The 12,901-nt window shown below is 44.0% G+C and overlaps 1 protein-coding gene across 3 annotated transcripts in view; it reads left to right on the top strand.

Moving 5' to 3' along the window:
- Arhgap10 (Rho GTPase activating protein 10) overlaps positions 1-12,901 on the top strand; it is a 298,879-nt gene that overhangs the window by 191,325 nt on the left and 94,653 nt on the right. For all 3 annotated transcript variants that reach the window (XM_046459111.2, XM_058583937.1, XM_058583938.1), the window contains exons 17-18: positions 1,730-1,835; positions 3,205-3,364. In XM_046459111.2, the coding sequence (XP_046315067.1) occupies positions 1,730-1,835; positions 3,205-3,364 (266 nt within the window). The remainder of the gene's footprint in view (positions 1-1,729; positions 1,836-3,204; positions 3,365-12,901) is intronic.

The following is a 12,901-nucleotide window of genomic DNA, read 5'->3' as shown; positions in this document are numbered from 1 at the left end:
GGTTTGAAAAACAAAAAAAGTAACAATAAACAGAGTCCCTAATTCTTTTCTATCTCTTCTTTGCCACTCCTGAAAACTCTAGCGTATTCTTCAGTAACGAGCCTTGTCTTGATTTGTTTGATAATTTCCCAAGCAGCTACATAATAAAGTTAATTGGGTACAGTGTTAATCAGAGCCACAGGTAATTCTCAAGTTCAAGGGGTAAAGGGAATATGTTGGTTTCCCAGGGCTGCTGTCGCAGAAGTACCACAAGCTAAGTGGCTTAAACAGCAATTTATTCTGTTGCAATACTGGGAACTAAAAATCTGAATTAAGATTTGTTCCTTTCGGAGTTGGAGGGGAGGATCCTTCCTGCACCCTCAGTGTGCCTCTGCTTGAAGAGGCCCACACTGATCACTGCCTCTGCTGTTAGTGATGTCCCCCCCCCCAACTTCCCCACTTGTCCATCTTCCCTCTTTGTTTTCTTTCTTTTCTTTTAATATTTTTAGTTGTCAATGGACCTTTTTAAAATTATTTATATGTGGTGCTGAGAATTGGACCCAGTGCCTCACACATGCTAGGCAAGCATGCTACCACTGAGGCACATCCCCACCCCGCCTCTTTGTTTTTGTATAAGGACACTGGTCTTATGGAGTTAAGGGACCCTGCCCTGCCCCATTATGATGTCATCTTAACTGATATCTCTAAGGACTATTTTCGGATAAGACCACTATTTAAGTGTGGCTTATAACTGTGATATTTTGGAATCTGGGCATCGTGACCCTGGGAGATAGCCAGAGCTAGCTCATTCCTAGAGATGGTAACCCCGGCACTCTTTTTGCATGGGACCCTCCACCTCCCATCCCTCCTTCAGTGAGCTCTCTCTGTGCAAGCCAGTACTCTGTTGTCTAAAATTTTACAGAGAAGATATTTAATTTTTATCATCAGAAAAATTAAAAACACAAAGGTATCAGGGTTTGAAAAAAAAAATGTAACAATAAACACCCCCCATCACCCCAGGGCCAGGTACCAGACAAGCAGGAATAGCTCCTTTGCCCCAGAGCCCACTGAAGTCATCTCAACTAGCTGACTCTGAGCCTGCTTACACCGCCTGGCTGAGTTCCTTCCTGCAGGAACCTCCATCACGGCTTTTTCCTGCTCCTCCCCTCGCCCTGCACCTCCTCACGCACCCTGGTGCTTCCCTGGGTGGGCATGTGTGTGGCTCGCCATGCCACGCGTCTCTAGGGCATTGTGAGCCCACACTTTTACCTTGTGTACGCATACAGGTGTTTCCATGGCTGTGTAAACACCCGGTTAAAATAAGTCCCAAGTTCAGTTTCAGAGACGCTCGCTTTGAAGTGTTAAGGGTCAGAGCTCCAGCATCTTTGGGGGTGGGGGACGCAGTTCAACCCATAATGGGGAACCTCTTCATTGCTGGTATTCGACTTGCACCCCAGGACTGGAAGTGTGACCTGCCTGCGGGAGAGGCTCCCTGTTCTTCTACTTAAACCCAGAAAAGGCACTGGTTGCAGCTGCAGGGAAATCGCCTTATGGGCCCGGGGCATGTGTCTGAGGAGGGCATCGGCAGATTAAGGATAGCGGGAAATAGATCTTTTTCCTCTTCAAGGTGGCAAAATAGAGTGAAAATCTGTTTTTAGGCTGTGAACAGATGAGCTGTTAGAATTATTGGTTTGGGGAATATATTTGATTCCAAGTACTCCATTAACTGTTCTTTTCTTTCTTTGTAAAGAAAGTGGCAGCCCGGAATCTCGCGTTAACGCTATCCATTTCTTGGTGCACAAACTACCGGAGAAAAATAAAGAGATGTTGGATATTTTGGTGAAGCATTTAACAAAGTAAGTCTCTTTGCTCTTCTTGTAGTTTTCTCTGCTCGGCTGTGGGTGTGCGGCTGTAGGTGCTCGGCCCTGTGCTTGGATTTGGCCCGGGTGGAGCCGGGGCTGTATACACAATACCAGGGACCACACCTGGAAAGGGCAGGCCGGGCGCTGGACTCCCTCTGTGTGTTTTGGACTAGCATGGTGAAATCCAATGCCTTCGTGGAGTTGTATAATTATTTGCTTAGCAGCATTGCCAGCAACTCTCGGTTTGATTTGAAGTGAAAGAGGAGAATGCTATATATTGCCCATATACAGATTCTGGAAATGGGATTATAAATCCGTTAGCAATGTTAGCTTGGTTTCACGCCTCCCGAGCTGAGTTTGAACATGTCCTTAAGTTTGTTTAATCCAGTAATGGGGAGTCATTTCATAGGGTCCATTCTTTCTTCCACACTCTTTAAATAGCTAGCAAAATCCAGTAAATCAGTGGAGGATTAGCCCTTTTTTCCCCAAATATAAATGACTCTCAGATCACTATAACTGTAAAATTTTACAGAGGAAGGCGAGGAACACTGTTTCAGAATTTTTATTTTACATAAATAAAACTGAAGGCCAGAGGATATTATGGCTCACTTGAGGTCTTGATGTATAGCCACTCATTTATTTGGTTAATGTATATTTATTGAATGGCTTTTTCAGGTGCCAATAAATACACAGTTGAGCAAGATAGATGAAGTCCCTACCTTCACAAAATTTTCTAAGGGGGATAGACAAACATAACAATAAAAATAAAAAATTATTTCAGATATCAGTGGCAATAAACATACAATTCAGGGAAGAGAGAACACATGTTGATTGTGAGACTATACAGAGGGTTATTGTAGAAGAATTCATTCATTTGAGAATGAAGTCCTTGATTTGAGGCCTGAATAAAGTAGCAGGACTGCTGAGGACAGTTGTCCATATTGTTCACTGCACTATGATGCCAGGCTGCCAGAGTGAGCAGGGATGTCTGCTCCCGCTCCGCCTGCTCATGAAGCTGATTTTTACCAAGGTGCCGTGCAGTCCAGTAGTCCCTAGAAACAAGGAGGTACCAATGTAGGGAAAGGTGGGTGTCCTACATTTTTGGAGGAAATGAGCTTAGCATATACACAGAATTACTTAGAAAGCCATTGTGACTAGAGGAGAGCCAGAGAAAAGCAGAAGAGCAGGCAGGAGCCTCAGCCTGTAGGGTGTGGTCAGATCCTGGATCCCATTGTTCAGAGCTGGTCCTGAGGGTGATTGGAGCCCTTGTTCTAAGGAAGACAGAGTGACAGAATGCTGTGTGTTCTACAGTTATTGCTGTGTAATGAAGCACAGATCTTTTTCCCCCTTTCTTCAATATTAGTGTTTCAAATCACTCCAAGCAGAATCTAATGACCGTGGCAAATTTAGGCGTGGTGTTTGGACCAACTCTGATGAGGCCGCAGGAAGAGACTGTTGCTGCCATCATGGACTTGAAGTTTCAGAATATTGTGGTGGAAATCTTAATCGAAAATCATGAAAAGGTAAAATTGTTCAAGAGAATTCCTGTTTGGAGCTTTTTACCATGTCACGTACAGCTGGCCCCTTCGAGTTCCCCTCTCTGTCTCTGTCTTCTTTAATTTTGTTAATACTACAAAATTCTCACTGAGTGTCCATCTTCTGATGGAATTCCATAAATCTGGGCTTGTCTTCTCTCACCTTCCTGGTTTAGTGGAGAAACATGCAATCCAGATGGAGATGAATATCTGCAACGTGTTTGTGAGCTGTTGAGGGTCTTTTGTTGCTTTCATGCCTGTTCTTGAATTTCTCACTGAAATTTTGTGTCATAGCACTCCTAAACTCTTGATCAAGTTAGGGCCTTTGAGGCTTCGAAAAAGACCAAAAGTTGAAAGGAGGAGAGACAGCAGGAGGATTGTGTTAGCCTCTGCCACTGTGAGAAATATTGGGGACGATCGAATTATAAGGAGGAAAGTTTTACTTTGGCTCACAGTTTCAGGGGTTTTGGTCCATGGTTGCCTGGCCATGTGGCTGTTGGATGGTTGCAGCACAGACCTCATGTTGGGAGGCTGTGGGGGGGGCGGGGAGCTGCTCACCTGATGGTAGCCAGGAAAACAGAAAGACGGTCTGGGGAATCTATTGTCCCCTGTCAAGACATGCCCCTACCCTGCTTCTTCCCACCATGCTCTGCCTCTTGAAGGTTCTGCACCTCCCAGTAGCACCACTCTGAGGCCAAACCTTTAACACTTGGGTGTTTGAGCGACATTCAAGATCTAAACTATGACATGGATCATGAGCATCCCTGAGAGCTAGTGTGGAGGAGCAGGCTCCCCTGACACCCACTGGCCATGGCTAGCATCTGTTTGCATCCTAAAAGTCACCTTGCCTTGCAAAAAACCTTCCTGGTTGGACCAGATGTTGTGAATCTCAAGTGAAGGGAGAGGAGTCAGGGAAGGGTGGACCCTGACTTAGGCGCAGGCAGTACATCTGCAGGGGCGGGAAGGGGATTGGGCATGCATTCCTGTGGTTCTGGGATGGGGCTGAACTTGGTTTGGATTAGGAGATTCATGTCAGGGTGAGCAGAAACTTCTGGAATACACTCTTCCTCCCACTATATCCCTGTGTGATTTAAAAAAAAAAATTGTGACATAATATTTGTACATTTTATGGGGTGCATTATGGTAATTCAGTGTATGTATGCAACACACAATAATCAAATCGGGGTAATTAGCATTTCCTTCTCTTCAAGCATTAGTTTTTATGTGTTGGGAATTTCAAACTCTATAGCCATTTTGAAATATATCATAGGAGGTTTTAATCTGCAGTCGGCTTGTTGTACTCGAGAAGAACCAGAGGTAACTCCTCTTTTCTCCTTCAGTTTTGGGGCCCTATTTCCCCCACCTGCCTTTCTCTTTTTCCCTTCCCACCCTGCTTCCGGTGACCACTAATCCATTCTGTCTTCTGCAGGATTGACCTGTTGGGTTCCACAACTGAGTGAGCACATGTGGTGTTTGTCTTTCTCTGTGTGACTTATTCCATTTCACATAATGACTTCCAGTTCCACCGTGTTGCTGCAAATGACAGAATTTCATTCTTTTTATGATTGAATAGTATTCCTTTGTGCACGTGTGCACACACATGTATGTATGTATATATACCACATTTTCTTTTTGTGTTAATCCATTGAAGAGCATCTGGGTTGATTCCATATTTTAGCTCTTGTGAATAGTGTGACATTTGAAATGCTTAAAGTACTATTTGTTACTGTTGCCCTGTGATCCCTTTCCCAGATTACTGTTATTTTGTCCTCAATTACATATTACCTGTGGCTACTCTGATGACATATCAGCAGGATTGAATAGTTACAACAGAGACTGGATAGCCCACCAGGTAAAAAGATGTACTATCAGGCCCTTTACAGAACACGCTTGCTGGTACCTTCTCTAGACCCATAATTTTCAACCCTGGAGTAGCACTGGAATCACCTGGAGGACACTTTCCAATAGTTGTATCAGCCATGCGTGTTGTGCTGTTGGATTTTCACCTTCCTTACAAGTATGGGAAGCAGAGCAAGGGGAATGGCTGCCCTGGGGAGGAAGCGTCTTCTCTCTCTGATAAGAACGTAGGAGAGAGTGTTGTCAGTCTGGAACATGGGGGAAGGTTCCACTCATGGTCCTTAGGCTTTTGTTCACAGTAGTTAAAGCAAGACCCGAGTGTGACATCTGTGACATCTGCTGGTGTTATTTTGACCCATGGGAGCTTGGTTTGGACTCAGAATCTGAAGGAGCGGCTTGCTGTCCTGACTCTGCCTGGCCTTTGTCAGGGTCAGTAAGTGTGGGCAAGACAGTCTGTGGAGGGACATGTGGAGGAGGGGCTACCTGATGCTCCCCCTGGTGCTTTGCTCAAAGGGACTGCCATTTGCCTGCCTCTAAGTAAAGCCTCCACCTCATAAGAAAAATGAAGAGGCTAACTGTGGATTAAAAGTCGTGTGTTTTTTCTATGGCCAAAGGCATGCATGTAGTTTTCAAAATACATTTATTCTTTAGGGCAGCACTTCTTAATCTTCATGGGATGACAGACCTCTGAGAAGCTAATGAAAGTTACTAGCCCTCTTTCCAGATAAAAGCACATCACATTCCCCCATTCTGTCAGTTGCATTAGTAATTTCAAGGGGGTTCACCTGCATTGTTGAGTTGGTTGGCTCTCGGTTGAGACTGGGTTGAAAATGAATACTCTTACCTGAGCTGTCTCGCTTGTCATTTCTGTATAGGCAGTACATAATTTTTTTTTTAATTTTTTATTGTGGGTTGTTCAAAACATTACAAATTTCTTGACATATCATATTCCACACTTTGATTCAAGTGGGTTATGAACTCCCACCTTCACCCCATACACAGATTGCAGAATCACATCAGTTACACATCCATTGATTTACATATTGCCATACTAGTGTCTGTTGTGCTCCGCTGCCTTTCCCATCCTCCACCCTCCCCCCTCCCCACCTCTCCCCTCCCCTCCCCTCTTCTGTCTCTACCCCCTCCACTCTATAACCCTGAGGGTCTCCTTCCATTACCATGCAATTTCCCTTCTCTCTCCCTTTCCCTCCCACCTCTCATCCCTGTTAAATGTTAATCTTCTTCTCCTGCTCTTCGTCCCTAATCTGATCTTAGTTACTCTCCTTATATCAAAGAAGACATTTGGCATTTGTTTTTTAGAGATTGGCTAGCTTCACTTAGCATAATCTGCTCTAATGCCATCCATTTCCCTGCAAATTCTATGATTTTGTCATTTTTTAATGCAGAGTAATACTCCATTGTGTATAAATGCCACATTTTTTTTATCCATTCGTCTATTGAAGGGCATCTAGGTTGGTTCCACAGTCTTGCTATTGTGAACTGTGCTGCTATGAACATCGATGTAGCAGTGTCCCTGTAGCATGCTCTTTTTAGGTCTTTAGGGAATAGACCAAGAAGGGGAATAGCTGGGTCAAATGGTGGCTCCATTCCCAGCTTTCCAAGAAATCTCCATACTGCTTTCCAAATTGGCTGCACCAATCTGCAGTCCCACCAGCAATGTACAAGTGTACCCTTTTCCCCACATCCTCGCCAGCACTTGTTGTTGTTTGACTTCCTAATGGCTGCCAATCTTACTGGAGTGAGATGGTATCTTAGGGTGGTTTTGATTTGCATTTCTCTGACAGCTAGAGATGTTGAGCATTTTTTCATGTACTTGTTGATTGACTGTATGTCCTCCTCTGAGAAGTGTCTGTTCAGGTCCTTGGCCCATTTGTTGATTGGGTTGTTTGTTCTCTTATTGTCTAATTTTTTGAGTTCTTTGTATACTCTGGATATTAGGGCTCTATCTGAAGTGTGAGGAGTAAAGATTTGTTCCCAGGGTGTAGGCTCCCTATTTACCTCTCTTATTGTTTCTTTTGCTGAGAAAAAACTTTTTAGTTTGAGTAAGTCCCATTTGTTGATTCTAGTTATTAACTTTTGTGCTATGGGTGTCCTATTGAGGAATTTGGAGCCCGACCCCACCGACTGTAGATCGTAGCCAACTTTTTCTTCTATCAGACGGCGCGTCTCTGATTTGATATCAAGCTCCTTGATCCATTTTGAATTCACTTTTGTGCATGGCGAGAGAAAGGGATTCAGTTTCATTTTGTTGCAAATGGATTTCCAGTTTTCCCAGCACCATTTGTTGAAGATGCTATCCTTCCTCCATTGCATGCTTTTAGCCCCTTTATCAAATATAAGATAGTTGTAGTTTTGTGGATTGGTTTCTGTGTCCTCTATTCTGTACCATTGGTCCACCCGCCTCTTTTGGTACCAGTACCATGCTGTTTTTGTTACTATTGCTCTGTAGTATAGTTTGAAGTCTGGTATCGCTATACCGCCTGATTCACACTTCCTGCTTAGCATTGTTTTTGCTATTCTGGGTCTTTTATTTTTCCATATGAATTTCATGATAGCTTTCTCTATTTCTACAAGAAATGCCGTTGGGATTTTGATTGGCATTGCATTAAACCTATAGAGAACTTTTGGTAATATCGCCATTTTGATGATGTTAGTTCTGCCTATCCATGAACAGGGTATATTTTTCCATCTTCTAAGATCTTCTATTTCTCTCTTTAGGGTTCTGTAGTTTTCATTGTATAAGTCTTTCACCTCTTTTGTTAGGTTGATTCCCAAGTATTTTATTTTTTTTTGAAGATATTTTGAATGGAGTGGTTGTCCTCATTTCCATTTCAGAGGATTTGTCGCTGATATACAGGAATGCCTTTGATTTATGCGTGTTGATTTTATATCCTGCCACTTTGCTGAATTCATTTATTAGCTCTAATAGTTTCTTTGTAGAGCCTTTTGGGTCTGCTAGGTATAGAATCATATCATCTGCAAATAGTGATAATTTAAGTTCTTCTTTTCCTATTTTGATGCCTTTAATTTCTTTCGTCTAATTGCTCTGGCCAGTGTTTCGAGAACTATGTTGAACAGAAGTGGAGAGAGAGGGCATCCCTGTCTTGTTCCAGATTTTAGAGGGAATGCCTTCAGTTTTTCTCCATTCAGAATGATGCTAGCCTGAGGCTTAGCATAGATTGCTTTTACAATATTGAGGTATGTTCCTGTTATCCCTAGTTTTTCTAGAGTTTTGAACATAAAGGGATGCTGTACTTTGTCGAATGCTTTTTCCGCATCTATCGAGATGATCATATGGTTCTTATTTTTAAGTCTATTGATGTGGTGAATAACATTTATTGATTTCCGTATATTGAACCAGCCTTGCATCCCAGGGATGAATCCTACTTGATCATGGTGCACAATTTTTTTGATATGTTTTTGTATCCGATTCGCCAGAATTTTGTTGAGGATTTTTGCATCTAGGTTCATTAGAGATATTGGTCTGTAGTTTTCTTTCTTTGAAGTGTCTTTGTCTGGTTTAGGTATCAGGGTGATGTTGGCCTCATAGAATGAATTTGGAAGTTCTCCCTCCTTTTCTATTTCCTGAAGTAGCTTGAAAAGTATTGGTATTAGTTCTTCTTTAAAGGTTTTGTAAAATTCTGCTGTATACCCATCCGGTCCTGGGCTTTTCTTAGTTGGTAGTCTTTTTATGGTTTCTTCTATTTCCTCAATTGATATTGGTCTGTTTAGGTTTTCTATATCCTCCTGACTCAATCTGGGCAGATCATATGACTTAAGAAATTTATCTATGCCTTCACTATCTTCTAATTTATTGGAGTATAAGGATTCAAAATAGTTTTTGATTATCTTCTGTATTTCTGAAGTGTCTGTTGTGATATTGCCTTTTTCATCCCGTATGCTAGTAATTTGAGTTCTCTCTCTTCTTTTCGCTAGCATGGCTAAGGGTCTGTCGATTTTGTTTATTTTTTCAAAGAACCAACTTTTAGTTTTGTCAATTTTTTCAATTGTTTCTTTTGTTTCGATTTCATTAATTTCAGCTCTGATTTTAATTATTTCTTGCCTTCTACTACTTTTGCTGTTGTTTTGCTCTTCTTTTTCAAGGATTTTGAGATGAAGTATGAGATCATTTATTTGTTGGTTTTTTCTTTTTTTAAGCAATGAACTCCAAGCACTGAATTTTCCTCTTAGAACTGCTTTCAATATGTCCCATAGATTCTGATATGTTGTGTCTGTGTTTTCATTTATCTCTAAGAATTTTTTAATTTCCTCCTTGATGTCTTCTATAACCCATTGATCATTCAGTAACCTATTGTTCATTCTCCAAGTGATGTATGCTTTTTCCTTCCTTCTTTTATAGTTGATTTTCAGTTTCATTCCATTATGATCAGATAAGATGCATGGTATTATCTCTACTCCTTTATATTGTCTAAGAGTTGCCCTGTGACATAGTATATGATCTATTTTTGAGAAGGATCCATGTGCTGCTGAGAAAAAAGTTTAACTGCTTGATGTTGGGTGGTATACTCTATATATGTCAATTAGTTCTAGGTTATTAATAGTGTTATTGAGTTCTATAGTTTCCTTATTCAACTTTTGTTTGGAAGATCTGTCCAGTGGCGAGAGAGGTGTGTTGAAGTCTCCCATGATTATGGTATGGTGGTCTATTAGACTCTTGAACTTGAGAAGAGTTTGTTTGATGAACATAGCTGCACCATTGTTTGGGGCATAAATATTTATGATTGTTATGTCTTGTTGGTGTATGGTTCCCTTAAGCAGTATGTAGTGTCCCTCTTTATCCCTTTTGATTAACTTTGGCTTGAAATCTATTTTATTTGATATGAGTATGGACACTCCTGCTTGTTTCCGAAGTCCATATGAGTGATATGATTTTTCCCAACCTTTCACCTTCAGCCTATGTATGTCTTTTCCTATCAAATGCGTCTCCTGTAGGCAGCATATTGTTGGGTCTTGTTTTGTGATCCATTCTACTAGCCTGTGTCTCTTAATTGGTGAGTTTAAGCCATTAACATTTAGGGTTATTATTGAGATATGGGTTGTTCTTCCAGCCATATTTGTTTATTTCTGTTACTAAACATGTTTTGTTTTCCTCTTTGATTATTTTCCCCGCCTTTACTGTCCTACCTCCCACTGTTGGTTTTCATTGTTATTTTCCATTTCCTCTTCCTGTAATGTTTTGCCGAGGATGTTTTGAAGAGATGGTTTTCTAGCTGCAAATTCTTTTAACTTTTGTTTATCGTGGAAGGTTTTAATTTCATCTTCCATCCTGAAGCTTAATTTCGCTGGAAACACAATTCTTGGTTGGAACCCATTTTCTTTCAGCGTTTGAAATATGTTATTCCAGGATCTTCTAGCTTTCAGAGTCTGTGTTGAAAGATCAGCTGTTATCCTGATTGGCTTACCCCTAAATGTAATCTGCTTCCTTTCTCTTGTAGCTTTTAAAATTCTCTCCTTATTCTGTATGTTGGGCATCTTCATTATAATGTGTCTAGGTGTGGGTCTCTTATGATTTTGCACATTCGGCGTCCTGTAGGCTTCTAGGATTTGGGATTCTGTCTCATTCTTCAAGTCTGGGAAGTTTTCTCGTATTATTTCATTGAATAGATTGCTCATTCCTTTGGTTTGGAGCTCTGTACCTTCCTGTATCCCAATGACTCTTAAGTTTGGTCTCTTAATGTTATCCCATATTTCTTGGATATTCTGCTCATGGTTTCTTAACAGTCTTGCTGAGCTGTCTATGTTCTTTTCCAGTTGAAATACTTTGTCTTCATTGTCTGACGTTCTATCTTCTAAGTGTTCTACTCTGCTGGTAGTATTCTCCATTGAGTTTTTAAGTTGGTTTATTGCTTCCTGCATTTCTAGGATTTCTGTTTGTTTTTTATAACCTCTATCTCCCTGTATAGTTGATCCTTTGCTTCCTGGATTTGTTTGCGTAATTCATTGTCGAAGTGATCTTTCATTGTCTGATTTTGCTGTTTAATGTCTTCCTTGATACTCCAGATCATCTGAAGCATGTATATCCTGAATTCTTTATCTGACATTCCATCTGCTGCAGCTGTTACCTCTTCTAAAGTTGCGTTGACCTGCATTGCTTGTGGTCCTTTCTTTCCTTGTCTTTTCATACTGCTTGCGTATCTTTCCTGCAGGCGCGGGCGGCTGCTCTGCTCTCTCCTTATTCCAATTGGGGTGTCGTGGCTACCATGTCGGCAGGTCACTGGGCCTGTTCTGGGCGCTGGCGGCGGCTCTGTTCTGCCCCTACTCCAATTGGGGTGACGAGTGTACCACGCTGGCAGGCCACAGGGCCTGATCCTCCGGTCTGTTGCAGGTTTGCCTACCCTGCAGGCTCGGTCGGCGGCTCTACTCTGCCCCTACTCCAAATGGGGTGACGTGTCTGTCATACCGGCAGGCCACTGGGCCTGTCCCTCTGGTCGGTCGCAGATCTTCCCACCTTTCGGGCACGGGTGGAGGCTCTGCTCTGCCCCTACTCCAATTGGGGTGTCGTGACTACCCCGCCTGCAGGACGCTGGGCCTGTTCCTGGCACGGGCGGCGACTCTGCTCTGCCCCTAGTCCAATTAGGGTGGTGTGTGTACCACGCCGGCAGGCTCCTGGGCCTGATCCGCCGGTCTGTCGCAGGTCTGCCTATCTTGGAGGCGCGGGCGGCGGATCTGCCCTGCCCCTCCTACCACGCCTGCGGACCCCTGGGCCTGATCTGCAGGTTGGTCACAGGTCTGCTCACCCTGCGGTCACGGGTGGCGGTTCCGCTCCGCCCCCACTCCAATTGGGGTCACATGGCCATCACACCGGCAGGGCCTGATCCGGGCGTGGGAGAAGGATCTGCTCTGCCCCTACTCCAGTTGGGGTGACGTGTGTACCACACTGGCAGGCCACTGGGCCTGACCTGCCAGGCTGTCACAGGTCTGTTTACCTTGCAAGCACGGGCGGCGGCTCTGCCTTGCCCCTCCTACCACGCCCATGTACCACTGGGTCGCGGGTCTGCCCACCTTGTGGGTGTGGGTGGCGGCTCTGCTCGCCCCCTCTCCAATTGGGGTCACGCGGTCACCACGCTGGTGAGCCGCTGGGCCTGCTCCGGGCGCTGGCGGCGGCCTGGCTCCTCCCCTCTGGCTCGACGACAAATTGAGGAGACTCGGGTGACTGTGCCTCACCCCCCCTACCAGGAGACCAACTGTTTCTGTCGCCGCTGGTATTGATGAAGATCTCTCCTCCGCCGCTTTCTGCTGACATCAGATCTCTGCCATGTTGGTATCCTATGCGAATGGCAGCATTTCGTTCCTCTTGCCGGGCAACCGAAGCAACGGGTGAGTCCTGACCGGCCCTCAGCAGGACCCGGACCGATACGCAGTTTCCGCGGGCTCCTAGCCCCGGTCCAGGGAAGTTCCGGGAGCCGGAACTCGGCCGCTCCGTGCTCGGTGTAAGCTCCTATAAGTGTAAGCTCCAAGAAGCAGTCCCCGTGGGCTCAGTTCCGGGAGCCGGAATTCGGCCGCTTAGTGCTTGGTGTTTGCTCTGATAGGAGCAGGGTCCAAGAAGCAGGCTCCGCAGCCCTGGGCCAGGGCGGTTCCGGGAGCCAGAACTCGGCCGCCCCGCGCTTGGTGTTCGCTCCGATAAGA

The sequence above is a fragment of the Marmota monax genome, unplaced genomic scaffold (assembly GCF_021218885.2).
Source record: "Marmota monax isolate L192 unplaced genomic scaffold, Marmota_monax_Labrador192_F-V1.1 WCK01_AAM20220418_F8-fsc00002, whole genome shotgun sequence".
Lineage (NCBI taxonomy): Eukaryota > Metazoa > Chordata > Mammalia > Rodentia > Sciuridae > Marmota > Marmota monax.
This window is presented reverse-complemented; position numbering and strand designations above follow the sequence as displayed.